This window comes from Tiliqua scincoides, chromosome 4 (assembly GCF_035046505.1).
Source record: "Tiliqua scincoides isolate rTilSci1 chromosome 4, rTilSci1.hap2, whole genome shotgun sequence".
NCBI classification, from domain to species: domain Eukaryota; kingdom Metazoa; phylum Chordata; class Lepidosauria; order Squamata; family Scincidae; genus Tiliqua; species Tiliqua scincoides.
Window position 1 is genome coordinate 162,228,531 of NC_089824.1, and position 26,211 is coordinate 162,254,741.

General features: G+C 42.6%; 1 protein-coding gene, 1 long non-coding RNA gene and 1 pseudogene across 3 annotated transcripts in view; 2 read left to right on the plus strand and 1 right to left on the minus strand.

Annotated features, from left to right (window-relative positions):
• The window catches only part of PIK3R3 (phosphoinositide-3-kinase regulatory subunit 3), a 316,724-nt gene that overhangs the window by 25,879 nt on the left and 264,634 nt on the right, over positions 1–26,211 (plus strand). The window contains exons 2-3 of the mRNA XM_066622779.1: positions 9,544–9,639; positions 11,536–11,613. Of these exons, the coding sequence (XP_066478876.1) occupies positions 9,544–9,639; positions 11,536–11,613 (174 nt within the window). The remainder of the gene's footprint in view (positions 1–9,543; positions 9,640–11,535; positions 11,614–26,211) is intronic.
• Positions 1,541–25,853, minus strand: LOC136647321 (uncharacterized). Of its 2 annotated transcripts, none has more exons than XR_010794275.1 (3): positions 25,779–25,853; positions 22,828–23,015; positions 1,541–2,538 (listed from the first exon to the last, which is right to left on the minus strand). It is a non-coding gene; the product is annotated as an uncharacterized lncRNA (long non-coding RNA). The 2 variants fall into 2 exon arrangements; XR_010794274.1 differs by lacking the exon at positions 1,541–2,538 and adding an exon at positions 20,077–20,327.
• LOC136650582 (5S ribosomal RNA) lies at positions 13,998–14,118 on the plus strand (annotated as a pseudogene).

Genomic DNA, 26,211 nt, shown 5'->3' on the forward strand with positions numbered 1-26,211 from the left:
TTAAGTCCATAACTGACTGCTGCCTTACATCTGATTATGTGTGAGCATGAAATTGTTTTGGAATTGCAGAATGTTGCAGATTTGGTCATGCACTAAAGCAGTGGTTCTCAAAATTTGAAGGAGCTTTACTCCCTTAGTAAGTTCTTGTGGGGGAGGGGCTAGGGCAGCGACGCAATCCCCAGGATCGCGCTGCTAAGGGGGGATGAAGGGGGGTGCTTATGACTTACTTTATGAAGACAGGGCTGCAGCAAGCAGTAGCAAGTGCGGGGAGCCCTGCGCAGCCCTCTACAGCGCTCCCCGAGACTTGGAACATTCGTAGATAGCGGGCGCAACGCATGTCCTGAAAAACAGAAGTGCGTTGCACCAGCTTTCTCCAAATGTTCCAAGCCTCGGGGAGCTCTGCAAAGGGCTGTGCACGGCTCCCCACACCTACTGCAACCCTGACTTCATAAAGTAAGTCACAGGCACCCCTCTCGCCCCTCCCATACAGGTGCAATCCTGGGGGTAGCTTCCCTGCCTCTCCCCTTCCCCTGCCCCTTAAAGGGAGGGGACCCACCAGTTTGAGAACCACTGCACTAATATGTTTGTACCTTTGCACTAGTGCACAGGTAACCTGATAAAGTTGCAGAGCACAATCACAGGGATTTATGTTCTGATCTTGCTGACTAGTAGCTGTTGCTATCCCAGTTCTCCACAGTATTCCTTATGTCCTTCTGCCTAAATAATCACAGCTGTGCGCCATCATCTAGCCTGCCAACCACATTGCAGATTCTGAAAAAGCAAAATCTAGGTCAGTGTAATGTCTTGGCCGACTTCTGTTCTATTCATTTCTTTTGGCCTGCACCGAATGTTAGAACCATTTGAAATGTTGGCTTCAGTGGTCTATTTCTTGGCTAAGTGTAGCTGAAGTTAAAACTATTTAATGTCAAGAGCAAGGACAGACTGGGGGTAAGGGAGGAAGGGATTGTGGCTGTTGTGATTGTTCAATGTGTTATTTGCCCAAGACTGACAGGAACAATCCTGCCATCTTCATGGTACACCCAAGTGGAAAGGGACATCCATTCCCAAGAAATTTCTCATTCTTTCCACTGTCACCTGCTTGGTTTGATGTTTTTAGATTTTTGCATGCACGTGCTATTTCAGCAGCCAGTAGGCTAAGTCTTATTGAATTCAATGGGACTTGCTTCTGAGTGGCAAGCATAGGAATGCTGCACTGTAAGACTCTTAGGCAAAGCAGTGTTAGAGTTGCAACCCTTTGTCTGGTAAAGAGTTGTATGGAACCTTGGATGAGCAGGCACACAAAACAGCATACACCAGCAGAGTTCTTTGAATGCAGTGGTTATATTTCAGAGCAAGGGTTATCACAGGTGGAGTAATCAGTAAACAGTCCTAGTCAGCACAATGAGCAGTTAGTCCATAAACAACAAATCCAAATCAGTTTTCCAAGATACACAGTCAAAGTTCATTCCATGGTCAGTAACAACATGTATATACTCACATCCAGCCTCCCAAGTTACTGGCGGCAGCAGTTCAGTAGTCTCCTACTGCTGCACTGGAAGCTCAACAGACCAAATATTAAGTAGTTGGAGTGGCCAATCAGTGTAGGCTAAGCCACACCCAGGGTGAGGCAGTCACAGGTGTTTGCTGATTCTGCTGACTCCAGCAATCTGCACCTGTTCCTGAACCACCTTGTTGGCTGTGTTTCTGCTTATCCAGAACATAGACCTGACAAGCAGGATAAAAGGACCACTTACAAAAGGAGGGGTCAGTTTTCCTTCAGATCCGTAAAGGTCTGAAGGAACCTTTTTTACATTCCCATTTGCATCATACGCAGAGAGTCAACCTGCAGTTGAGTATCTGCTAGGAAAGTTCATTTGAAATTGAGCCCTCCTAGTTCAATTAATGGTCTAAAGCAGGTGTTCCCAAAGTATGCGTTGCGATGCCTTAGGGCAGAGTTTCCCAAACTAGGGCATTGCGACATCCCAGCCCGGGAAGCTTTGTAACTGCCCCCTTAAGGGGTACGGCAAAAGTGCTCCCTCAGTTGTGCTAGTGCCAAGAGAAAAGTTCTGTTTTTGAACTTTAAAGACTTATAGGGGGCCACTTCTGCGTCCTGGAGGATGCGGGGAGCCTGCAGACCCCTCTGTGAGCCTCCCCACACCTCTGAAGTGCCCTGAAATGCGATTGGGAGCTACTTCCAGTTTTTGTTCAAAACAGTGATAATGATATTCAAAATGTAATGTATGCTCACTAGCTCACTGTGGTAAAACTTAAACCATATAGCAAATAAGTTTTAACCCCAGATTCAGTGAGATAGAATGGCGAGGTTAAGGATTGATGCTATTACAAGCTCTTCACTGACACAAACCTCATGGGCAGTGTCAGTTTTAGCCACCACGGCAGGGAATCTTGCTTCAGACTGGCGAGTTAGAGCTCCCTTCCTGTTTCCTTGTCCCACAAGAATGGCACCTTTGACAGCTTCTCCTCTTTCCTCAGCTGCTTCCGGCAAGGGTATTAAGGGAAGAATCTTCATCTGTCAATCTAGCAGAAAGAGGCAGTGAAACTAATGAGTGCAAAAAAAACTTGACCCACTGAACTAAAATTCAGTCATTCTAGATTTCCCCCTTTCCTTTGGACAGACTATTTCTAAATCCCAAACCCCTTGGAAAAGTGCAAACTCCTGCTTTCGACTCATGGAAAAAATGATCAAGTATGTGTGAGTCTGTATGAGTGTACTGTTTGTAAACAAAAAGTATCACCCACTGCCCCAATACCTGCTAGCAATTCAGACTTGGTGCATATTCTCAATTTCAGTATGTGCTCATTTTTTTTTTATTGCTTTGATGAAAAGCCGGACTCAATCAAGTGGGGGTGCTCTTTACAGTAAGTCCCTTTGGCCCTGGCCAAAACTTGATTCATGTGGGTGTCTGCCAAAATATGACCTGGCAAAACGTGGTAGTCCTATGATTATTCCATGCACACCCAGAGCCCATCTTTTCAGTGTTCATTGCCAGTTCAGACCAATTACTGGAAACTTTTGTAGTAGCATGATAAAATGTGCACTTGAGCTGTGGGTGTGGGTGGAGCAGTGGGTGGAGCAATTGTGTTTCCATTTTATGTTCTGCACTGACTCTGACTGAATTCTGTCAGTCCTCACTTCAACACGTGAATATTTGTCCTGGGGGCGGAGCTAACTTTCAGCGAAGTTGCAGTGAACTTTGGGGGTTCCCGAAGAGACTGCGAAATAGATATGTTTTCATGTGCCTAAACAACTAAGGCACGCTTCGGTGCCAGGAAGACGGTACGAAGAGCTGAGAGCTTGAACGGGGGGGTCCTTAGAAACAGGCAATTTCAAGGATTTCTCTCTGTTTTGCTCTGTGCTGAAGCATATCTATCCCGGGCGACATCTTTGAGAAGCTCGGAGAGCTGAAAACCCGTCCTCCCACGGCCTAGATACAACAACATTGCAGCGAAAAAAGCTATTAAGAGTGAGTGAACTTGGCTCATTAAAAAGTTTAACTGAGAACTGTAAGTAAGAAGTCTGGAGGAGGAGGAGATAATTCAAGATTATTCACACTGGCCATTAGCCACCCAGGGGGGGAATAGGTGAATTGGTATTTCCCCTGCTGGAGTAAGTACAAGATTATATATTTTTTTAATGGTATGTACCGAAGAGAAATAAATAAGTAATCTTCAATGAAGGAAATAAAGTATACCTTCATTTTCCCAGCAAAAAGCCTTTATTTAAGCCTGGACACTGTTGGTTTCAGTTTCTCAGCAAGAGGCTTGAATTTTTTTTTTCTTTTGGTCATTTAAAGGCATACTAACCTAATTTGACTGTGGATTTGATTGACTTTTTTTGGATATAAAAATTTGGAAAGTAGCCCTGGATACAAAATTAGAAAGTAGCCCTGCAGGAAGTGGCTCGAGTTGGTGTTGATAAAAATGGCTTTTGAAAATCTAAAAGATGATCATGAAAGTCAGGCCTTGTTGGTGGACTTTCTGATGGATTTTAGAAGAGAAATGGAGCAATAAGTCAGAGAACTCTCTGAACAAATTGGGCAAATAAGCTCCTCCCTTGTAAACTCGCAGGAACAGATTATAAACAATAGAGAAGAAAAAAGAATGGATCAGATGTCAGGTGAAGTTAAAGAAGTGGAGTATTTTGAAATGGGACACGAGATGGAAGAAGCAATTGTTATAATAACTGGGAATCTTAAGGAAGAAAAAAGACGAAATGATCAGAGAGCAAGCTGTCTCAAGAAGAGGAAGAATTTATGGATTGAATTCAAGAATAACAGAATGAAAAAGAAGAAAGAAAAACAGAGGGGGGGGACTTAAGAAGAAAAAGAAGAAGTGGAAGAACCAGTAGGAGGACTAAAGGGAACACCAATAAGATAGAGTACAAAGTAAACAATAAGAAGGGCGAAATGGTTGAATAATAAATAGAATATTTTTTTTAAAACATATTAAATTAAAATAGATGTAAATGAAAATTTGAAATATAAATATTGTGGAAATTAAGTGGTATTAAGATAAATATTTTATTAATTAGATTAAACTAAAGTGGATGAAAAGGGAATTTGGAATATAAGTATTGTGAAAATTAAAGTGGTAAATATATGAAATAAATTAGATGGAATTGCAATTTTGAAATATAAGTATTGTGTAAAATATAGTGGTATTAAGACAAATAAAAGGGTTATTTTATAAAAAAGAAGGTAAATAAAATAAATTATAGATGTCAATTTATTTTGGAGAAAATATTAAACCTGTATTTTGGGTTAATAAATATGTGGTGGATAAGCGAAGTATAATATTATTGTAATTGGAGATATTTGTTTTTAGATGTGATATTAGAAATTAAGAATCAGATAAGAGATTGTATTTTAGAGGTTAGTTTAGTGGTAAGAAGAGTCTATAAGTAAAAATTTGAAGCCTTTTTTGATTGGATAGTTATGGAAAATGATGTATAACATGTTATAAGAGATATTGAAGGAGGTAATACCATGGTAATCGGAGACTTCTTTTTTAGATGTCATATTAGAAATTAAGAATCAGATAAGAAAGATTTTATTTTAGAGACTAGTTTAGTGGTAAGAAGAGTGTATAAGTAAAAGTTTGAAGTGTTTTTTTTTATGATGGGATAGATAAGGTTAGAGGAAAAATATGGAATGTTAAAGTATTAGCCAGTTGGGTTAAAGAATATGATAATTTTTGTATTGATTATTAATTTCGTTTGGATTAATGTTTGTTGTAATTGATGGCCACCACCCTCTTGTGTAACCTATGTAGTCCTAGCCCTAAGTCTATCCAATTTTCCTTACCTGTATCTGTAATAAATAAATAAAGCATTATATTAAAAAAAAAAACGAATTCTGTCAGTCCTCACTTCAACACGTAAATATTTGTCGTGGTGGGTTTAAAGAACCGCAAATGGCTTAAGATTATTTTCATCCATATGAATCTCCCATGCGAGACTTCTCCCATGCAATTGGCTATGATCCTGCAAGGCAAAATAAGTCATGGAAATGTTGAGATCATGTGAATTGTTCCTAACTTGGGTAAGATAATGATTCTTGGACTGCTTAACTTCTTAAATCCAAACCCAACAAACTAGTTGATGGCAAAACTAGACATGTTTAAGGGGCTTAAACAATAGGACTATGATAAGTGTATAAAGATAAAGGACTAGGTCAGCCATTTTCAACCACTGTGCCGTGGCACACTGGTGTGCCGCGAATGGTCCCCAGGTGTGCTGTGGGAATTTGGGAGAGGGTCATTTATCAATAGGACCATTAGGGAATGTGAGCCCCCATTGACAGCACAGTGTGCTTTGTCAATTGTCAAAAAGCTGAAGGTGTGCCTTGACCATTTTAGTGTCTTGCCAGTGTGCCAAGAGATGAAAAAGGTTGAAAATCACTGGACTAGGTGATAAAAACGCCTGGAAGGACAAGTGAAATCTAGTGGAAGGGTACTTTTTTTTAAGTACAAAGGGAGGGGGTGATGATTGGCTAAAGCCCCCCACACCCTCCACTGTAGTTTCACCTTGTTTTTTCCTCTGTCCTTCATGCCTGTTTAAAACACAGACTCACCATCCACATTATGTGTCTGGTCTGGTGCATGGCCACTACAGTACACCGCATCTTTCTGTGGAAGGAGCCATGTTAACAGACATTTGCAAGATGGCTTGACTGTGGCTTATACAGGTCCTCGCTAGGAACAGGAACCGTTCATGGAAAATGAAAAATCCTGCTAACACCAGGTTAGGATTCACACGCTTACAGAGAGCACACCTATTCATTGCAACTCTTATTCCTACATTTCTTGAAGGCTGAAACATTTTACACTTATAAACTCTGAAGTTCTTTATTTCTGTGAGCAAATGTAAGTGGTTTTTAGAGTTGATACTAACTTTACTTTTGACATTTGCAAATAATTTTCAGTTATATTTTTATTTCTGTTTGGTGAGTTTTATATTTCATTAATTTGTTCCATATTTCATGTGGGTTTAGTCTAGCAGTGACTCCTATCCCAATTCTAAATGCATATACGTATTTAGAAGAGACAAGATGGCGTAGTGGGAGTTAGACCTGGCGATATCCAGGTTCAGATTCCTGACCAGCCATGAAGCTTCCTGGCCTTGGGCCAGTCACTATCTCTCAGCCTAACCTACTTCTCAGAGGAGTTATGAGGATAGAAGGAGGAAACTATGTACGCCACCCTGAGCTTGGAGGAAAGGCAGAATGAAAAGGTGAAAAATAAATAAATTCTAGTGATTTTAGTAAGACATGACTGAAATATGTGCTTCAGACTATTGTAGCAGCAAATAAATTCAAACAAATATGTTTTGAAAAAAGATTGTGTTTGAAAGTGTGATATTTTCAACAAGGCAGTTTTAGGTGTTAGTTTCAAGTACTGTATATTTCCTTGCTTTCCTAATTCTTTGATGATTTCAGGATTGGAACCAGAGCCGAGTCTTTGCAGTAGCCTGATTTCATCTCTAGTGTCATTAAATCCCAGCAATAAAATTCACTGGAATTAATTCAGAGTGACTCAGTGCTGTGCTAGATTATACCAAAGTTGCAGTGCAAAGATTACAGTACAAAGATCCACACTGTACCTTCCAGTTCCCTGATACAACAGGAGACAAGGTAGCTGTGGTTTTTCCTTCCTTCCTTCCTTCCTTCCTTCCTTCCTTCCTTCCTGTTGTTTACTTTCTCCCTGCTTGCTGTGTGCCTGGTCTTGCTCATTACAGCTGGTAGAGCGATGGTGGTTGTGGATGATTGGATCAGAAAGGTTTGGGCCAAGGAAGTTGTAGAAGTCTTACAGCCCAATCCAATCCCCGGTGGGACTGCCAGGTACTGTGGCACCAAAACAACTACCACTGCATCCAGTTGCACTGCCGGGGCAATTGGAGGGCTTTTGGGGGGAAGTGGACTTTTGTCCCCTTCCCTCGGGGAGAGTCCCAAGCCCTGCAATGGGGTTCCTCAAGTCTGCACCGACTATTTTGCTGGCACAGACTTGAGAACCTTCCTGTCGGGCTTTCCAGCCCAACACCGAGGATGGGATATGGCGGAGCAGGACTCTGCCAGTCCCACCCCCTTCCACCCTGATTCCTCTTCCTGCCTTCCCCTTCCTCCACCTGAATAGACCTTATCCCCACCCTTATCTTCCCTTGCTCCAGGTCCTTATCTTCCCTTGCCCTGGGCCCAACCGCAACTATCACTGGGCTAGCACTTGCTGCACAGAGGATGCCATAAATGTGCTTTATGGAACGTTTACAACACTCTGCACTGGTGCTGAGGGCCCTTAGGACTGGGACCTCATTTCCTAATGTATCGGGGAATGACAAGGTGAAATGTGAATCCCCAGACTGCCACCTGACAACCCTGATACTTCTGCTTGAAACTTGGGATGACTTCTTTACGTACTGGGGACCTGCACTGAGGAGAGGTATAAACACCCAGAAAGTTTGCCTCTGCTATATCCTATCCTCTACCCCAGTAGTTCTCACATATTTAGCACTGGGACCCACTTTTTATCTGTCAGAATCTGTCAGGACCCACCGGAAGTGTTGTCATGACCGGAAGTGACATAATCAAGCAGGAAAATTTTTAACAATCCTAGGCTGCAGTCCTTCTCACACTTACCCAGGAGTAAATCCCATTTACTATCATTGTAAAAATAAAAGTTTTATTTTTACTTTTATTGTACTTAAAAGTACAAATCTGTAACTTTTCCCCAAATGCAGCCACATACCACGGTAGCATCAAGTCTAACATATTAAAAATAAAATATTGAAAAGAATGGGGACCCACCTGAAATTGGCTCGCGACCCACCTAGTGGATCCTGACCCACAGTTTGAGAAACACTGCTCTGCCCTATCTTGTCTTCCATGTTGGGCTGAAAGTTCATTAATTAATATTCTTTAAAAATATTATATAATGTGGTTATAATAATTACTTTAAAATTGTAAGAAAACTTTACAAAAAGGCAAAGTGATCTAAGTGTTGGTTTCCTGACACTAGTTTCTGGTTTTTGTACCAGCCTATCACAAAACGTGGCCATTTCATAACAAAAGAAAAAGATTACTTCTCAAATCTTCTTTTTGGCAAAGTTTGTGATTAATATATTTCAGTGTATCTAGCAGGCATTCTGGTATAATGATGTGGCTGGACTGCTTTAGAAATGTAAAGTTTCTATGTACAAGCTCTGATTTCAGTAATTCCAAGTTAGTGGCCAAGCAGAAGAGATTCTAAGGTTGTCAGGTTTACCACCACTGAAAATTGACTCTGCTTTCTGGGCTTTTACGGCCACCTACTGGCTAGGATGCAGGCTGACAAGTTTGTAATAGCCACAGTTTTTACTTTGAATCCTGAAGTGAGAAAGTCAATTACTCAGATTTGTTCCAGAATGCTAGTCCCTTGTGGGAATATGTGAGGTCTGCATGCGTGTGCACTTGTTGCCATTGTGGCACAAGAATTCACAAGTCTCCTGAATAAATTATGAACCAAAGGCAGTTCAGCAGATTGGAGAGGGAGCCCGTCTCTTATATCAACGGGAGAAAGATCAGGGTCTACCACTCAATTAGAGCAGTACCCAGAACTGCATGGGAGACATTAGAAACTACAATGAAGCAGAAGTGACATGCAGAGTAGAAGTTCAAATGTTTGAACAGAACTTAGCAAAGAAGGAGATATTGTGAGGATTCACAAGGTGGTTTGGGGCAAAAAGTTTAGAATACTGATGAGAATACATGGCAATAATGGATTTTTTTCTCCTATAATTAATAGGTGGTTTCCAAATATTATGTTTGGGGGGGAAAGTTCACATTTTCTTTGCATTAAATTTGTTTAGTAGCTGGAAATAGCAGCAAAACAATTTTCATTCAAGACTACGCCTGGCTGGCTAGCATCAGAGATCTTGGCTAATGAGGGCCCATAGGAGGTGTTTACTATGCTTGTTAACTATCATAGCTATCATTTGGCTGGAATAAGAAACTTGTGAGTTGAATTGTCTCTGTTTTTCTCTCTTCATAACAGGACCCCCTGGGCAGATGGAGTTTGTCGATCAGTTAAATCTGCCAGAACAAGCAGTGCTGGTTGTAGCGAGGCTTCTTGATGCTTTAGACAAAAAAGGTATTGAACAAAATACTGCTGTGCTAGGTTTTCTTCAGTGTTCTGCATCCTCAGCAACAGTATATATTTGTCACCCTGTCTCTGTCCAAAATACACAAAGTATGCATGCCCTGTATTGAGCGAGAGGGGAACAGGTACTTATGACTGAACAAGGCATTCATATATTCTTACATGTCTGGAAATGAGTTTGAGAGTGGGCAAGGCAAGTGGTGACAAGAAGCCAGTTCTTACAGTGATCTTCAGGTACTAGTCATCTTGTCTCTCTTCTCCTCAACTGGCTAAAGTGATGTGGAAGAGGCTGCATAAGCCCACAAGAAGAGCAGACAATCTGGATTGCTTGGATTTTTGCAAAAACCAGAAGTGTCTTTTTAAGGCCTCCAGGAGACCTTCTGAGGCTCCTGCTCCACCTTGGGATCCACCATCGAGGAGTGCATGTTGGCACCCCCTCAAGGCGAGGCACCTGGTACACAGTACCCCCCCATCCCTCTAGTTATGTCAATGATTGCTCCTTCCCCCCTCTGGACTGTGCCAGCAGTGTTTCCCCTGGGCTTGCATGCTTCTTGTGTGTGTTGTGATCCAGAAAAGAGTGCTTTCTTTTTCTGAAAGTTCTTCATAGATCATTTAATGAGGGGAAGAGAAGGAAAATTCTGGAATATCAGTAAAAGGCCTGGAATGGGTTCCTATTTGCTCTGATGCCTACCTCTCCAGTAGCAGACCTCCCCAGCCCCATGCCCCCACTTGGGATGCCGTTGCCTCCCACGCCCAAATCTGTCCCCTCCACTTACCTGGAGCACACGGAGCCTCCTGTGACTCCAGGACACATCGGGGAAGCCTCCTGAAGGTTTCCCAATGCTTTTAACTGTGCTTTTGGCAAACCGGAAGCACAGTTTCCAACTGCGTCAGAAGCCTCAGAGAGGCTTCCGCAGAGTCCTAAAGGTGCGCAAGGCTCCACACCTGGGGCTTTTGCTCCATCAAGTGAATGGCAGATCTGCCAATGTACTTCTCAGCCCCATTGTAGAGAATATGACACTAACTTGCTTTGCAGATTTGCTGTAAGGATTCCATCAAGACAACTCCGATGTGAGGTTCTTCGCACACTCAAAAATTGCTATACAATTGAGAGGTATTTTTAAGTAAAAATAAAAGTAAAAATCTGATCAGACTAGAAACCTCTCCTCGCTTGTTACTGAAATGCCATTGTTAAAAGAAGGAAATAATTCAACTATAAATAAAACACTTTCAATATGTCTTCTTTACATTAGTAAGGAAGTAACCATTCAGTACTACCTGTAGTACCTGTTCAATGGCACTGAAACCTCCTCAGGACCAACTTAATCAACAGCTCCCCCCCCCCATGCAAGTGCACTAGTGGAATGTGTGGGTGGGAAGGCAATTGCATAAGTCTCTTCTGGGTAAAGGAACTTCTGTTCCCTTGTTCTGAGAAAAGCCTCTGCTTTCCCTGTGGTCTGCTCAGTTCCACACTACCTATTTTGTTGGCACAGAACTGAGAAGTGTAGGCAGTGGAAAGGGAGAGGGATAGGATCTGGTTGAATGCAGGTATCACAAATTCCACTCCTTCCTCCCTCCCTGCCCAGAATACCTGCCTTTCCTTGCCCTCCAAGCCCTGTTCCTCCTATCGCCCTCCCCCCCAACGCATTGGTGGATGGAGTCTTCTCTGCAGATCAACACAACCACCCGCCAGCAATTGCACTGGTAGCTTTGCATTACTTGCTGGCAGAAGTGACATTCCACTCGCATTCTCCTCCTTCCACCAACAGAACCCTTGTTCTTCTGACAGTCAGTGTGTGTCTGTTGGATTGGGCTGTTTGTATTTATTTAAAAGATACTCGAATTTGACCATTTGTTTCTCCCTTTCAATTTCTGTTGCATTTACAGGCTTAGATAATGAAACATTATACAGGCCCTCTGTCAGTTTCTTCTGTGACTCCCAACTCAAACAGACACTCCTGACAGGTAAGGCATGTCTTTGTGGCCTTGTGTGAAAGTTTGAACATTAAAGACAACTGCAGTAGCCACTTCCCTTTTTAAAGTGATCTGTACCTTTGTGGTGCTTAGAATAATCTGCCAAGTGAATTGCTCTTGGGCCATCCCAAAACCTCTTGACACCTGAGGCAGCATGTCAAATGCTGCTCCCCTTACCCAATGATATGCCAGCCTCTGTTCCATCCACTCTGCAATGTTCTATCTTAGCACTCCCCACCCATCTGCAATTTGTCCTATTCTGTTCACCTCTTCCTTTTCCAATCTGAGGAGGAGGGGTAGAGGCAAAAAGGTGGACAGAGAAGAGCATCACACCAATCTGCAGCCTGATGCAGCTGCTTCAGTTGACCTCATGCATGGGCCAGCACAGATTGCACTTCCACAACCAATTTTCCCCGTAATTTTTACAGGGAGACTTTAAAGCTGTACAGTGGCTGCATGGGGGCAGCTCCAGAGCGCTTGGCAATCACATTATCATTGCTGAGCTCCAGAGTGCCCTGACAGAAGCTGCACAAGGCTTTTATTTTAGCAGCTGTGCAGCCACACGGCTGCTCAGCTTTGAAGGAATGGTACCCAGGGCTGAAGCCACACACACGTGCACCCACCCTCAGCCCTACCCATCCTTGCTGGTTGTGTACTCTTGCCATGGTGCAAAGCCAGTAGTGGAGCACTCATCCAATCTTGTTTTCCAAACAAAAACAAAAAAGAAAACTGCAGCCAGTTATGAATGAAAGCTTGGCTATCTCCTTACAGATTACTGCCCTTCATATATTTAGGAGATATTTTACAGCTATTTTGGGGATTGAATTGGGGCTACTTCATGGTTAGGAGGGTTTGATTCATCTGGAAAATCTCCTAATAAAAAAGAAAGTAGCATGTGAACAGTTAGGTTTAAAGAGAGGAAACTGAATGGTTTCTCCCCATGGATATGATATAAGCAAACTTTCTGGTTATACACCTTTGAACATAGGAAAAATTTACCTATTCAGCAGGACTTCTTGGTCATTCTTGTACAGTTATGATTTATCACAGTATATACAGTATTTTTGTTTTAAAAAAACTTTTACATATCTTTCCATTACTGGGTGTGTTTTCTGAACACACTGCTAAAAGTAATAAGAATCTTTCTTTATGTCCAGTATAAGTATTTTGAAGGACATATAATGTTAGCCACAAGGTGGCACTGCAGTATCAGGCAAAACAGCAGTGAGCCCTGTTGCTGGCTGACAGGGTAAGAGGCAATGATAAGACACTTTGGAGCAGCACACCGGCCCACTCTCCTGTTACCTGTACTGGTTCCTTTCTGCTCTGTTGCCTTTGAGCAGATGCTGTTTGCAATGATGGGGAGGATGCAGTGTCAAGTTCAGACAGCCAGGTTCTCTGACAGCACAAGCCCAGAGGCTGTCACACCAGGACGTGTTGCTATGGAGAGGAATCTGACGGGATATCTATATAAAGAAACATGAGCTCATCCATCCTCAGCAGAGCTAAGGAATCAAGTCCCGAGACACCTCATTGTCTGCAGCGAGAGAAGCAGAAGCAGCAGCAAAACATTCTTGCATACAAGTGGATAGCGAAACATGGACAAAGTGTATTAGCTCATCTGCAGGCTGAGCCACACAAAGGTATTCAGGATAGGCCAGTTGCCTGAAACCTTCCAGCCCAAATGCCCAGACCCAGCAGCTTCTATTTTAGAGGAAGCAAAACTTAATTCTCTTCCCTGCACTGAAACCAAGGGTACTTTTCTACAAAAGACTGCTTGCTAATTATCAACTTAACTCTGAAATGTTTGTCTTATAAAGCATGGAAGTTTGTCTTTTTTAAGCATGGAAGTTCTTTTGGGTGATCATTAGAGACAAATGGTTTGTGTTGACTCAGACCATTGGACCATCCAGCCTGGTACTGCCTACTCTGACTAGAGTGACTCTTCAGGATTTCAAGCAAAGGCCTTTCCAATCACCTGCCTATCTGAACCTTTAAGCTGGAGATGCCAGGGATTGAATCAGAGGCTTTTGAGCATGTGCAAATAAAGCCATGGCCCTTTCCCTAGGCCATGTCACTGCCTTTCTTGACAGTTAAGAGCACACCTCCCCTTCAACACTACTTATTCCATCTCCTCAGGGAACTCTGGCAACTGTCGTTTTGTGTGGGGAGCTAGGCAACTCTAAGCAGAGTATTCTCAGCTTATTAAATGATGATTCCCATCATTCATTAGGGGAAATTATGGCAGTTAAAATGGTGTCAAAACTGAATTTAAATAAGTTAACTCAAGTGCTGACTGTTGAATTTGGATCCACAAGTTACGAAAGTCTGTTTGTTTGTTTTTTAAACATGGTGGCTCTCACTTCTAAAATGAATCCTAAAATAAACTGTTACCCTGCACATGCCCGATCTCATCTGATCTTGGAAGCTAAGCAGGGTCAGGCCTGGTTAGTACTTGGATGGGAGACCGCCTGGGAATACCTGGTGCTGTAGGCTTATACCATAGTCTTTCGAGACTGAAAGTTGCCAACCAACCTAAAATGAACAAAATGCTGAATTCTAAAATGTTCCATGGACAAAATCTAGACCAACATATTTGCCTTCACTTAAGATTTGTGCATCTTACCACTATAGCAGGAGTGCCCAGTGTTTGGATTGTATCACAGTGACTCATGCTTTTATGTTGGGCACAGGTATTCTGTTGGATTTAAGGCATCATCTTGATTAAACATGATAGTTGTTTGTTTTGACAGGAGGAGAAACTGGTTTGTAATGTATATTGGCACAACCTCCCATCAGGTACTAGAAGTGTTTGGATGGCAAAAGAGTTGCTATAGTTGATTTTGTGTTGCTGTTAATCTGGGTTGCTAGAATCCTATCAGCTCAGAACATTTTCTGCAAACTGATCTTGGTCATGATTGTGGAGAAGGGAGATAATGTGTGTCTGTTTGCCGCAGGACATGCACCAGAGCTGCTACCCCCTGCCCATGAGGAATGGGTTGATTTCTGATAAATCTTCCTAGTTTTAGTTTCCCAAGTTTATCTTTTACAAATGTTCCCAATCCCTTGATACTATCAGCATGGGACCCGTTAATGGTACCTAGTTGGGTCCTTGTGTTCTCAAGGCTGTCTTACTGTCTCTCTGGAATGTGGATTACAATAATTACTGAGGTCCCCTCTGTTCTCATTGGGGTGTTGCTGTGATTCCCTAGGACCCTGCTTGTAAAAGAAGCTAGAATCTATGTTTACACTAGTGGCTGATAATGATATATGTGTAATTGCAGCACACTCTCATGTCCAAGGGCCATGATGCTAGAAACATTAAACAAAAGGTTATAAAGAAACAAAGACTGTGTGTGTCTGTGTCTGTGTGTTGGGGGGTGAATCTATAACCGCACCTTCTCAACAACTAGTATGTATGTGAAAGATTCTCAAATGCCTGTTTGCTGTTCATGAACAAGGCATTGTGTAACAGCTATTTTCACTTGGCCAGCAAAAAGTAACTGTAGCATCCTGTTTAGGTAGACAAAGGAAGGCAAAATGTAAGCAGTGGAGCCTCTGAAATTAGATAAGAAATGAGTAAGGGGAATCCTTACATGCAGTTTCTTCCTCTGACATTGCCTTTTCTTTTTATGTACCTTGGTTAGGGCCAAATCCTATGCAATTTTTCAGTGCTGGTGCAGCTGTACCAATAGGGTGTGCACTGCAACCTCTGGTGGGGAGGCAGTCACAGAGGCCTTCTCAAGGTATAGGAATATTTATTCCCTTACCTCAGGGCTGCATTGCTGCTTCACTGGTGCTGGAAAGTTGGATAGGATTGGGCCCTAAATCATTACGGGTCTTTTTCTTATGCTACTCATTCCCATCAATACTTGCTTGTGTGTTTTGGGAGTAAGCACTCACTAAAGAGTTGAGCTTATAAGGCACAAATATTGTAGGTAGCTGTGTTGGGGCCACATCCTATCCAACTTTCTAGCCCTAGTGTAGCCGTGCCAATGGGGTGTGCGCTGCATCCTGTGGTGGGAAGGTAGTTATGGAGGCCTCCACAAGGCAAGGGAAAATTTGTTCCCTTGCTGTGGGGCTGCATCGCTGTGGAAATTTGGATAGGATTGGGCCCTTGGTCAGCTAGAAAACAAAGAAGAATAATGCACTGTTACTATATATTCATAATACTGTTTTTCAACAAAAACATCTTCACAAGCCATTAACATAACTAAATAAAGAATCCACTAAAATGTCACAAAGTGATGAACCGACTTCTGAGTTCTCCAGAACTCTTTAGCAGGCTGTATGCTAAGCCAAATGAACTGAGGAGGGGAGGCAAAGCATGGAAGAGCCTCAAAGTCTGCCATTTGTAACAAAATTAAGGTGGAGTGCAGGAGATTTTTATGCAGACTTCATTAAATGAGCCTTTTGAGATGTAGGGCACATCTCAGTTTGCATTGAGGGGCCAAAAAGCGAAAATAGCTGTTTCCACATTTTTTTTTGAAAATGTAAAATCTAGCAGTTACTCAGATCGGTCTTCGACACAGATTGGAATACACAAGTCACAAGACCATTCTGGTCTGGTGCAGTGTGTTGTGGGAATTTCAGGGAATCACAGAGATTTTTAAAAAATACTAAGGTCATCTATGCCTTTGCGTCCAAACTGGATGGAGCCTTGATCAATGAAAGTCGATGGTTTGCAGTTAGTTGTGATCACTTCTTGGGGCAGGGGGAAGAGGAAGACAGAGTATGCAATTGCTGCTGAAGGAGTGCTTAGGCAGAGGATCTCATCAACAAGGCTGTTGAAACATTCCAGGCTCTCCCCCTCCCTGCTGTACAATGTGGGGGAACATTTTTGCTGTGCCAAAGACTGCTAAGTGTCACAGTTTTAATCTCTGAAGGAGGAAAGCATTCACAGAAAGTCAAGGCCAACTTTTGATCCCTGCTTTGCTGCTCAGAAGGGCTCTGTTTAATACCTATCTGGGCTAAAATGTAATTTGCATCATTTTCTCTTCCTTCCTGATCTTCCTATTGTGTGTTGTAGTTTCTTAGTGCCTCTTTTCCCTCTGCCTTCCTCTCCCCCACTTTTTTATCCTCTCCTTCTTGCTGTAACTGGTTTGATATATGCTGAATCAGTAAGAAGAAAAACATGAAAAATAATTATTTTTTTAAAAAATTTTGTTGATGTCAATACTCAAATGCCACGTTACCAAACAAGAGGGTTGAAGCCCATAGTAATATTATCCAGAATGATGTTCTAGCATACAATCTATTGGTCTTTGAATCCTGAGAACCTTGGCTAATTTTAAGTGAAGAGCACTTCATAAGAATTTTAAAAGATCAAAGAAACAGAATTGGAAGGGACCTAAAAGGTCATCTTGTCCAACCCCTACCTGTAGCAGGAAATCCTCATAGAGGGTCTCCAGCAGGTGCTTGTGGAGCCTCTGCTTGACTATTTCCAGTGAGGGAGACTCCACCACCTCAGGCTGGAGGAAATTGGCCAGATAACAGGTAGGAGGAAAAGCTCATGAGAATATTGCACCAACACATTTCCCTAACATGTGTACTCCCTATTTATCATTTGTTTATATATGCCCTGCCTGCCATTTGTTTCCACAAACACAGTCTAATAAAAATCTCCACAGTTTTGCAGATAAAAAGTATATTTTGCAACCAGAAAATAGAGTATGATTGCATTTACGACCATTTCCTAGGTTGCATAATGTGTTCAAAGAGCAAATATTCCTTCCCCCCCCCCTGCAGAATTCTGAAGCTGCCACATGTCAGTACCCTAGCAGATGGCATCTGACCTTTCGTCCTAGGGATGAAAGGCTCAGCATCCTATGACATAGTTTCAGACCCATTCTAGCTATTGCAATGGTATATAGAGGAACTAGCAGAATATCAGATAGAACTTGCTGAAGGAAATGAAGGCGTTAATGAATGAGTAATGGTTTCCAGAGACTGGCAAGCAGAGCTGCAGTGTGAAATTAGATTGGATGCCGCAGATTGAAAGCCCTGTTTGCCTCTGCCTCTTGGGGGCACAACAAGGACAGACTTGATCAGCATGTTGTCTATAAATACTGTGTCTTTCCCCCCACCTGGAGAAAATTGGAGCCCAATTTTCAAACATAAGCAATTTAATAAGATGCTCTCAGGTTCCATTTGGAAGCAAAAGTTAGCCCACAGAGTAGTATAATACTGTAGTAACCTCTTCAAGTGCAATTTAAAATAAGATCTGCCAGGCAGGCCAGGGACAATGGTCTGTTTTTAACCAACCAGGTTCTTAAAGTGAAAGACTGAACTTGCTAAGTAGGCACAAGCAATGAGGCAAGATTTCTTCCTTGACCTTTCCCCAGCCAGACATTTGCGTGCAGCAAATTGAAGGGGACTGAGTGAACTGTCTGTTATGTTGTTCCAATGTGCCAGGGCCTATGGGAAAATAGGCTGTTATTCGCAGGGTTTTGGCTTCCTTTGCTTTTGGATGTTCTGTATTTCTCTTGTATCAGCTTGCTTATACTTCTGGTTTAAGTGCTTGGAGTTTGCTTCTCACATGCAACCACCCACTCACATGAATGACCACTTGCTTCATTGTGGGAAGGCTGCCTCACATGGCAAGCTATTTGTGGAGCAGTATGTTTTAACACACCATTTGTTGCAAACCCTCTTTTCCCGACAAGATCCCTGAAACTGAAGAGGAAGCATTTCCCAAACACTGTGAACCAAATAGAGCAGCAACTTCTGTGTGGTTGCAGTGCCTACCAGGCAACCGTTGCAAATAGATGCATGTATGAATTAGGAATTCAGGGGGGAGGTAATACTGAGTAGATTTCCAAAAAGTGTTTTCACATCTTTCCATCGTATGTCTATTTCCTTGGTTTGGCATGGATGCCACTGGGGGAATCAGCAAAGCTAAGCAAAAGTCACATGAGTTTTGAATGTGCTAAATGGACCAATCCAAAAATAAAACAAACCTCATGCAGATTTGCCCTTAGACTCCTGTCCCAGATTTGACAGCAAGGTGTTGCCACTTAAGCTCTTCATATTTTGTTTTGTTTTTATTTAACATTGAGCTGTTTCCCTCCCTTGGCTTCCAGAGTATACTTTGAGTATACTTCAATATGCAGCATTAGTTGAAGGCTCAGGAGGTACCTTAAAAGAGATGTGTTCAAGCTCTACTTATTATTTACAGCCCAATCCTAACTAACTCCCCAAGCTGCAGTGGCACCAATGTTGCACCCACTATATCCCACGGGGGAGCTTTGGCCTCCCGAGGCCTCTGTGGCATAAGGGAACATTTGTTTCCTTTGTCCCAGGGTAAATCTATGCCAGACTACTGTGTCTATTCGGACCTGTGCCAGCTCCATTGCTGGCACAAGTCTCTGTGAACTGGGTCAGGGGATCGAGGCTGGGAAGATTAAAATTCGGCCCCTTCCCAGTCTTCAGCTGCCTTCTCCTTGCCCTGTTGCTGCTGTGTTATTCACCAGGGCCAGTTTGCCCCAGAGTCTTGCATGTTAGCAAAACAGACCTTGGAATCTTGCCAAACTCTCATCTCTGTATACTCCCACACTGAAATGTGTGGAAAGATTCCTGCATCATTTTTCTATAATGTTGCAATCACTTTTCAAGTGGTAAATCATTTTTCTCTGCAAACGTGAACTGTATCTACTCAAGATAATTTCTCATTATGTATTTAATCTAAATCCCAATGATACTGTGAATTTCCTTAGCATATCTCTGGATAAACCAGACCTTGTGATTCTTTGTACTTCAACTGGGCTGTCTTGTTTTCCAAACTGGAATCTGAATAACATACTAGGGACCAGCGTTCAGTTTTAGGGGAGAAAAAAGACATTCTTCTCTAAAATCTAGTCTCTTTGGTGGTTCTTCTTGGATATGCTAAGGTAAAAACTTGAATTTGCTTAGAGTGTAAAGCTGTTTCTGGAGATGGCCTGCTATTGTTAATGAATGTTTCCTTAAGCCACTATGCTTCTGAGCAAGTTGAGAAGTAGCCAAATGTCCAGGGCTTAACTCATTTTAGGCAGACACTTAAAATACCACAGAGGAAAATAAAAGGCTTGTCATATGTGAAGAATTGTGGACTGGGTTCATTTCTGAAATCTCTCAATTTTGCTTAGCTCTTCCTTCCTTTTTTTTTTTTAAAGCTGTTTTTGCAAATCTCGGCTAGATTTGTGTGAGAGTGCATTTCAAATGAGTAATTGTGAATAAGTTGTGCACAGTGTGTGCCTTCAGACATCACCTTTACTTGGTGGCAATTCAGCAACCAAGCAATTTCATTCCAGGGATACAATCCATTCATTCATAGTTGCTGGAGTGGTTGCCTTTTCGTTGTAGCAATAATATCAAGATTACTAATGTTAGAAGATATTATTCTTAATATTAATATCATATTATTATCAGCTTATTCATTTCAGAAGAGATATTTTTGTATACAGTAAAAACCATTATAAACTGGGAAACTGGCAGAGATCCCAGTTGACCAAGTAGGTTGAAGGGGCTTGGGAATACATTTTTTATCACATGTTCAGGTAACTAGTCATCATGTGTGTGCTGGACAATGTGGCTTTTACTGAAATAACCTAGTACTGGGAGGAGTGGACTAGTTTTTAAGAGATGCTTCTCATGATCACATGGAGGAATAGCAATGGAAAGACTGGTTTCAAATCTTGGGCATCAGAAGTACCAAGTCAAAGCAAAACCTGGGGAAATAATGAGTAGAAAAGCAGAGTAAATGGAGATGCTTCTATACATTAATAATGGACTTGCTTTGGCAATATATAAAGTCTGAAATATAATATAATGCCTGGAAGTAGCTAGTACTGTACAAGCCATTGCTTAATTATCTTGGGCACAGCCTCTGAAATGTTCAGGATGAATTGTCTGTCTCAGTGAGATTCTTGTTGTCTGACATGACAGAAATCAAACTCTAGAAAACAGATCGAGGACTGATGTGTGTGCAGTGCAGATGCATGTAAAACCAAAACAGGGTAACCCACTGATGTCTTTCCTGGCTGTTGTGAACCATTTAACTGTTGGAAAGAAATGTGTCAAGGAGCAAAGAATCTAGTTGGGCTTAGCACTGCCATTCCTGGAGGGGGAGCAAAATGCTGTTTTTCAGGCGCCTGAACACTGGTGTAAAGTGGCCCCTCTCTCCTCCCTTTCAGAGCCATTTGGAGCAGGGAGAACGAAGCAGAGGAGACTACTCCACTTTACTCTCACTGCTCCAAGTAGCTCTGCAGGCAAGGCCTAGGAGAGGGGGCTAAAGGGGGTAATTTGTACCCCGGCCCAGGGTCAAAAAGGGGGCCCAGGAGCCAAAGGAGGGGGCCCAGAAATTTTCTGGGATCTGACATTTTCCTATCTACTCAGACTTGTTGCCCACACAGGATGCCAAGGACACTGCCACAACTGGGGGTCCTGGGGACACTACTGATGCCACATGGGTTTGTAGACCTGGGCTCCAAAGACTTTTCCAGCTATCTCTACCCTCCCCCACCCTGTTTTGCCCCTCCCTGCCCCTATTCTGCTCACCCATCACCACCACCACCCCTTTGCAAAGGGGCCCAAAAGAAACTTTGTACCCCCTGATAAAATTCCTCTCAGAGGCCCTGTCTGCAGGCAAGGGGGAGGGGACACTTTATGCTGGCATTCAGGCACCTGAAAAACTTAGCATTTTGTCGCTCCTTCCAAGAATGCCAGTGGGATTTAGTTCCAGCTGTAATGCCAATTGATCCTTAATGGGAAACAGACAGGTAAATATGTTGTGCCATGTTTGCTTTGGGGGGGGGGGAGCTGTGGTGAAAGAACTATATTAAAACTGATAATTTAAAAAAATTATTGTATTGATACAGAACTCAGGGCCCGATCCAGAACTGTGTGCGCCGCCGGCTCAGCGCTGTTGCACAGTGTTGCAAACATGCCATAAGGCAATACGCTCTGTCAGGCCAGTGCAGGCACTGGCTCAGCACGAGCCCACACTGAGCCAGCGCCAGGCAAAGGATGGGTGACTGCTGCCCGGAGCTCCAGGCAAGCACCAGGTGGTGGATAGGTAAGTGGGGTGAGGCATTGTGTAGCAGGGGAGGGAGTGGGGCAAGACTGGCAGAGCTGAGCTCCACCAGGTCCACAGCCTCACATCAGGCATCCCGGCTCTACACGGGGCTGCTTTATTCTGCAGCTGGCACAGAGTCGAGTAACCCCATTGCGGGACATTTTACCTTACCTGGGGGAAGGGGATGAATGTTCCCTTCCTCCAAGGCTGGCGGCTGCCTGGCATGCTCAGGATACCATGGCAGCCATTTTGGCACCGCAGCAACCCTGAGCACCAGGCAGCTCAGGATTTGACTGTCAGCAGTTCCTAGGCCTCAGTAGTCACTTTCCTGCTTGGTATTATTTAAGCCTTTTTCTTATTTCAATTCCTCTCCCCCCCACCCCATTTCTGGTGCTTAATCTCTACTTCAGTGGCATCTAGCAGCTAAATGAATCTATCTTCATGACACTTTTCTCCACCCTGAAATATGTTCCCTAATGATGATAATTTTTCTACAATTGGTTTTCATTTAAATGCTGTTTGCTTCACAATTGCTCATTGTCTGTGGTTTAAAGGGAGCTGTTCGGTCAGTTTTAGAAGATGATTAGTAGCTAGCCGGTGGCTTAAAAAAAAAACTGGTGACAGAAAAATAACTGAGAAATTATTTGACCTGTCACAGCTGAAAGACAAGCTTTTCCGTTTTGCTTTCATCAACTCATGATAGGGATTGTTTTGTATAGGCATTCTATGTTATCTTCAAAGTTTCAGAAGGTAGGGTGTTATAGGGTGACAAGAGTGCAAATTTTAGAAAGAGCAACCTCTCTCCACCTGGGACTCCCCATGGCAACTTCCACCACCCCACTTTTAACAGCGCTGCATTGCTGACTCTACTCGCCCATTCCCACTTATGAGCTCTCTGTTAAGACTGTATAGAAAACATGGATTTATTTTAAATGCTAGCTAATATTCTTTCTTATTTACTGAATATTTATTCTTGCTTCCTCAAGGCTAAAATTAAGGCTGTTTAGAAAATTAAAATAACCAACATATATTGATTACAAAAAAAGAATCCATGTCCAAGCATAACATGGGCAGTTCACTGAAACACACGTGCCAAACTGCATGCTACTTTGAATGGATAGTTTGACCTTTTTGTGCTTTGTTATTTAATTTACCTGGATAAAGAGATAACATCTGAGTAGTGACTCTTTGAGAGGATAGTAATTGTCCCTGTTCCTCCCAGCACAACATCTCTCCCAGTGATCAGTTGCAGGTTTCTCTTTTGTTGGATTATGAGTCCCTGTGTGGAACCATTTTTTCATTTCTTTTGCTTCCTCAACCACTTTTGTAGAAGAATGGCAAACTAGAAAGTCAAGGGAAAAGGAAGGGAACCAATGTGAGTTGTTAAAGCCCATCTTCTCACTACTAGAATTCCACTTGAGCACCCCTCTGGCCTTTACTTCATGAGGCACAGTCTATTACCTATGGAAGCATGGGAGCTAGAAATACAGTTTTCTTGAACCCACAGATTCTTAGAGTGCAGAATTAAAACCTGCACCTTCTCTGCATTTTTGTGACATCACAAAATACACACAGTCCTATTGATGTCACAGTAGAGCTCTGAAAGTACCCCAATTGTTTTGTCAGACTACATCAGGACTTCTCAAACTTATGATTTTCTTTCTTTTTGCAAGCACCACTTCTTGAAGTACTACCTTTGCTGGTTGTACCCCACCTGAGATGGCTACTATATGCAATTGTCTCTGCAGTGAGAAGAAGCTTCTTCAGTTGCTGCAACCTCTTGATCTTTCTTCCACTCTGCATCCTTTCTTGCCCAAGCCACATCTCTTTTTAAGGGGCTATGCCACCCTGCAGCCACACCTTGCTGCTGGTGCATTGCTGCCTAACCATCATCACATCCCATGGTTACAGGCTAAGTAGAACAGTGTGACGCAGTCTCCTTGGAAGTGAGGCCAAGTGCTACCTGCGGTACTGTAATGTACCATGGGTGATGCTCATAGCACTGACTGAAAAGCTAAGTTGACCCAAAGAGTGCAGTAACAGAGATGGGGATATATCTTATAGTGGTGCAGAGTAGAAATAGAGAGTGAGCAGTGTAGATAGGAAAGAGGAAAGAAGGAAGAGATAATACAGAAAAAGATTTAAGGAACCAGTGGTAGTACAGAAAGGAGAGTGATAAGAAAAAAGGGGTTAACATAAGCAATGTGATAAGAAGAAAGCATTGTCTTAAAATGCCTTCTGTGGCAATGTGGCTATTTTAATAAAAAAAATGTAAAAGTGATTTGAGTTGTGCACCCTTGACCTGGCACAACCCCTAGAGGGGACGAAGTCAGACTAAAGCAATCCTCATCACTTAGCAGCCACTAACAGAGGAGAAAAGCGAGTATGTCACGTCTTCCATACTGCTTAACGCCAAATCCTTTGTGTGTACCACACATCTAGTAGAATTCATGCTTCCCCTGTGAGAGAGGATTTTTCAGGCTGGGGGTCAGCCTGGATATTCAGTCTGAAAGGTTCTGCCCTACGTTCTGGAAACCCACATTCTGCCCTGATCCACAAGTGCCCCTCCTTCCCTGAACTTCGTGGAGCTCAAGCTCTAGAATTCCTCTCGCCCCAAAGTCAATAAAATAAATCCGGGAACTTTGATCTAGAAGCTCTCAGCAAACATCTTGCTTTATGTTGGCTTATCAAAAAAAAAAAGTGGTACACTTCCCATCAGCCCCTCCTGTCTGCAACCCACTGCAGCACTGGTCTTAGACCCGTACATGACTTGTGTAAAACCAGTCAGCTTCTCTCTATCTTTTTGCCGCTTATTTCATTTGCATGAGAGATGTTGGTTGGCTGATGGTGATGTCATTGTGCTGGAGAGTCAATAAGCAATTAGTGCTATGGATTTTGCAGTAAAAGGAGTTGAACCGTACACTGCTACTTAAGCCGTTTTCTATTACAGTAATTTACTCCTCAGCTCCTTTTCAACAGACAGACCCATTTATCAGGCATTTGATGCCGTTTCTCAATCAGAGCAGAGAGGCATCTTCTGAGACTAGGAAAGAGGGATACCCCAATACAGGTTGTTGCAGCATCTGGTTCAGAAAAAAAAAACACCCTGCATTCAGAGCCACAATGGTCCCAAACTACCAGATATGAATGAATGAAAATGCTGAAGCTTGATGACAAAATACACAAATGGCTTTAAAAAAAAAAACCTTCATGATGTCTCACTGTCTGTCCAGAGAAAGCTTGATCAGCCCAGCATCTTTCAGCCAAACATCTAAGTGAAACTACGATGGGGGAGAGGGGCAGGGGAAGCTTTCTTGTTCCATCAGCCCTCAGGCAGCTGAAGCTCAGTGAATTATTAAATTCAGAGCAAAGAAACTTGTGGCACATTGGCAAAATGTTTGGGGAGGACAAGTAAGTCCTCTGGATGAATGAATGCTTGGCAGCCTGGCACTCATATATACTCGTGGGAGCTGTAAACCCCACTTACAATCAGAAATTGTCTGCTGTGCCAGAAACAGAAAGCAGCATCTACTCCAGCTTGCTTCTCAGTCCTGGTTGCTGTAGTGCAACATTTGCGCCGTTTAGCCTGACTGGGGGTAGCAGAGAGACCATCAGACGTTGATTGATCACATAGGTGAAACATCCTCATCTGTGTGATGGGGTGACCACTTCTTTGTGTGTCCTTCCCCAAAACTCTGCCTGCCAAGAAGAGTCCCATATATGGAAACCAGAGCTACAGGTGCTGGTTTATCAGCTTTTTAAAAGACTGCAGTCCATATGTCATTCCTTAAGATTGCATCTGTCAAAAATGGAATGCAGTGAAACTGATACAGAAAATAAGTTTGGCGGATTTCTACTAGCAAACATGTACTCTTGCACTCTTAGTCTTTCATATGCATACCTACAGCTTGACAGTGCATGTGTGTATGTACTGTATTCATATACATACATATATACATACATACACACACACACAGACTTGCAAGCATACTAACATAGTCCTAGTGCATTGCATGCATACATTTTTAATCCCTCCTGTTCTAGTGCATTATTGCACAGGCATGGCTATGCATCAACACAAATGTACACATTTACACATCAGTACCTGTGTACAATAATACATGTACCCTGTATGCAGAGACTGCAAGACCCATCATCTTCACTGTGTTTTCTCCTCTCCTTTTCCTCCTCCTCCTATATTCTCCACGAACAAATTCCTTGTTCAAGCAGCCAATCGGAGTGCTAGGCAACAGATGATATTTTGGGACAAGGGCTCAGATCTACCTAAGCAGGCTCTCAGGGCTATGTCTGTGCAGAGAATTCAACAACTCATCTGAATTCCAAGCAGGGATAAAAACTACACAGTCTTCTTTTGCTTGTCATAAGCATGTTGCATTTGATTTTATCAGAATAAATATTCAGATGCTGATAGATGGATCTGAGAAGTGAGCTTCATTTTACAAATTTCAAACCTGTACATATCATTAGGAAAAATGTAAGAAGAACTTGATGTGTGTGTGGTGTGTGTATCCCTGCCT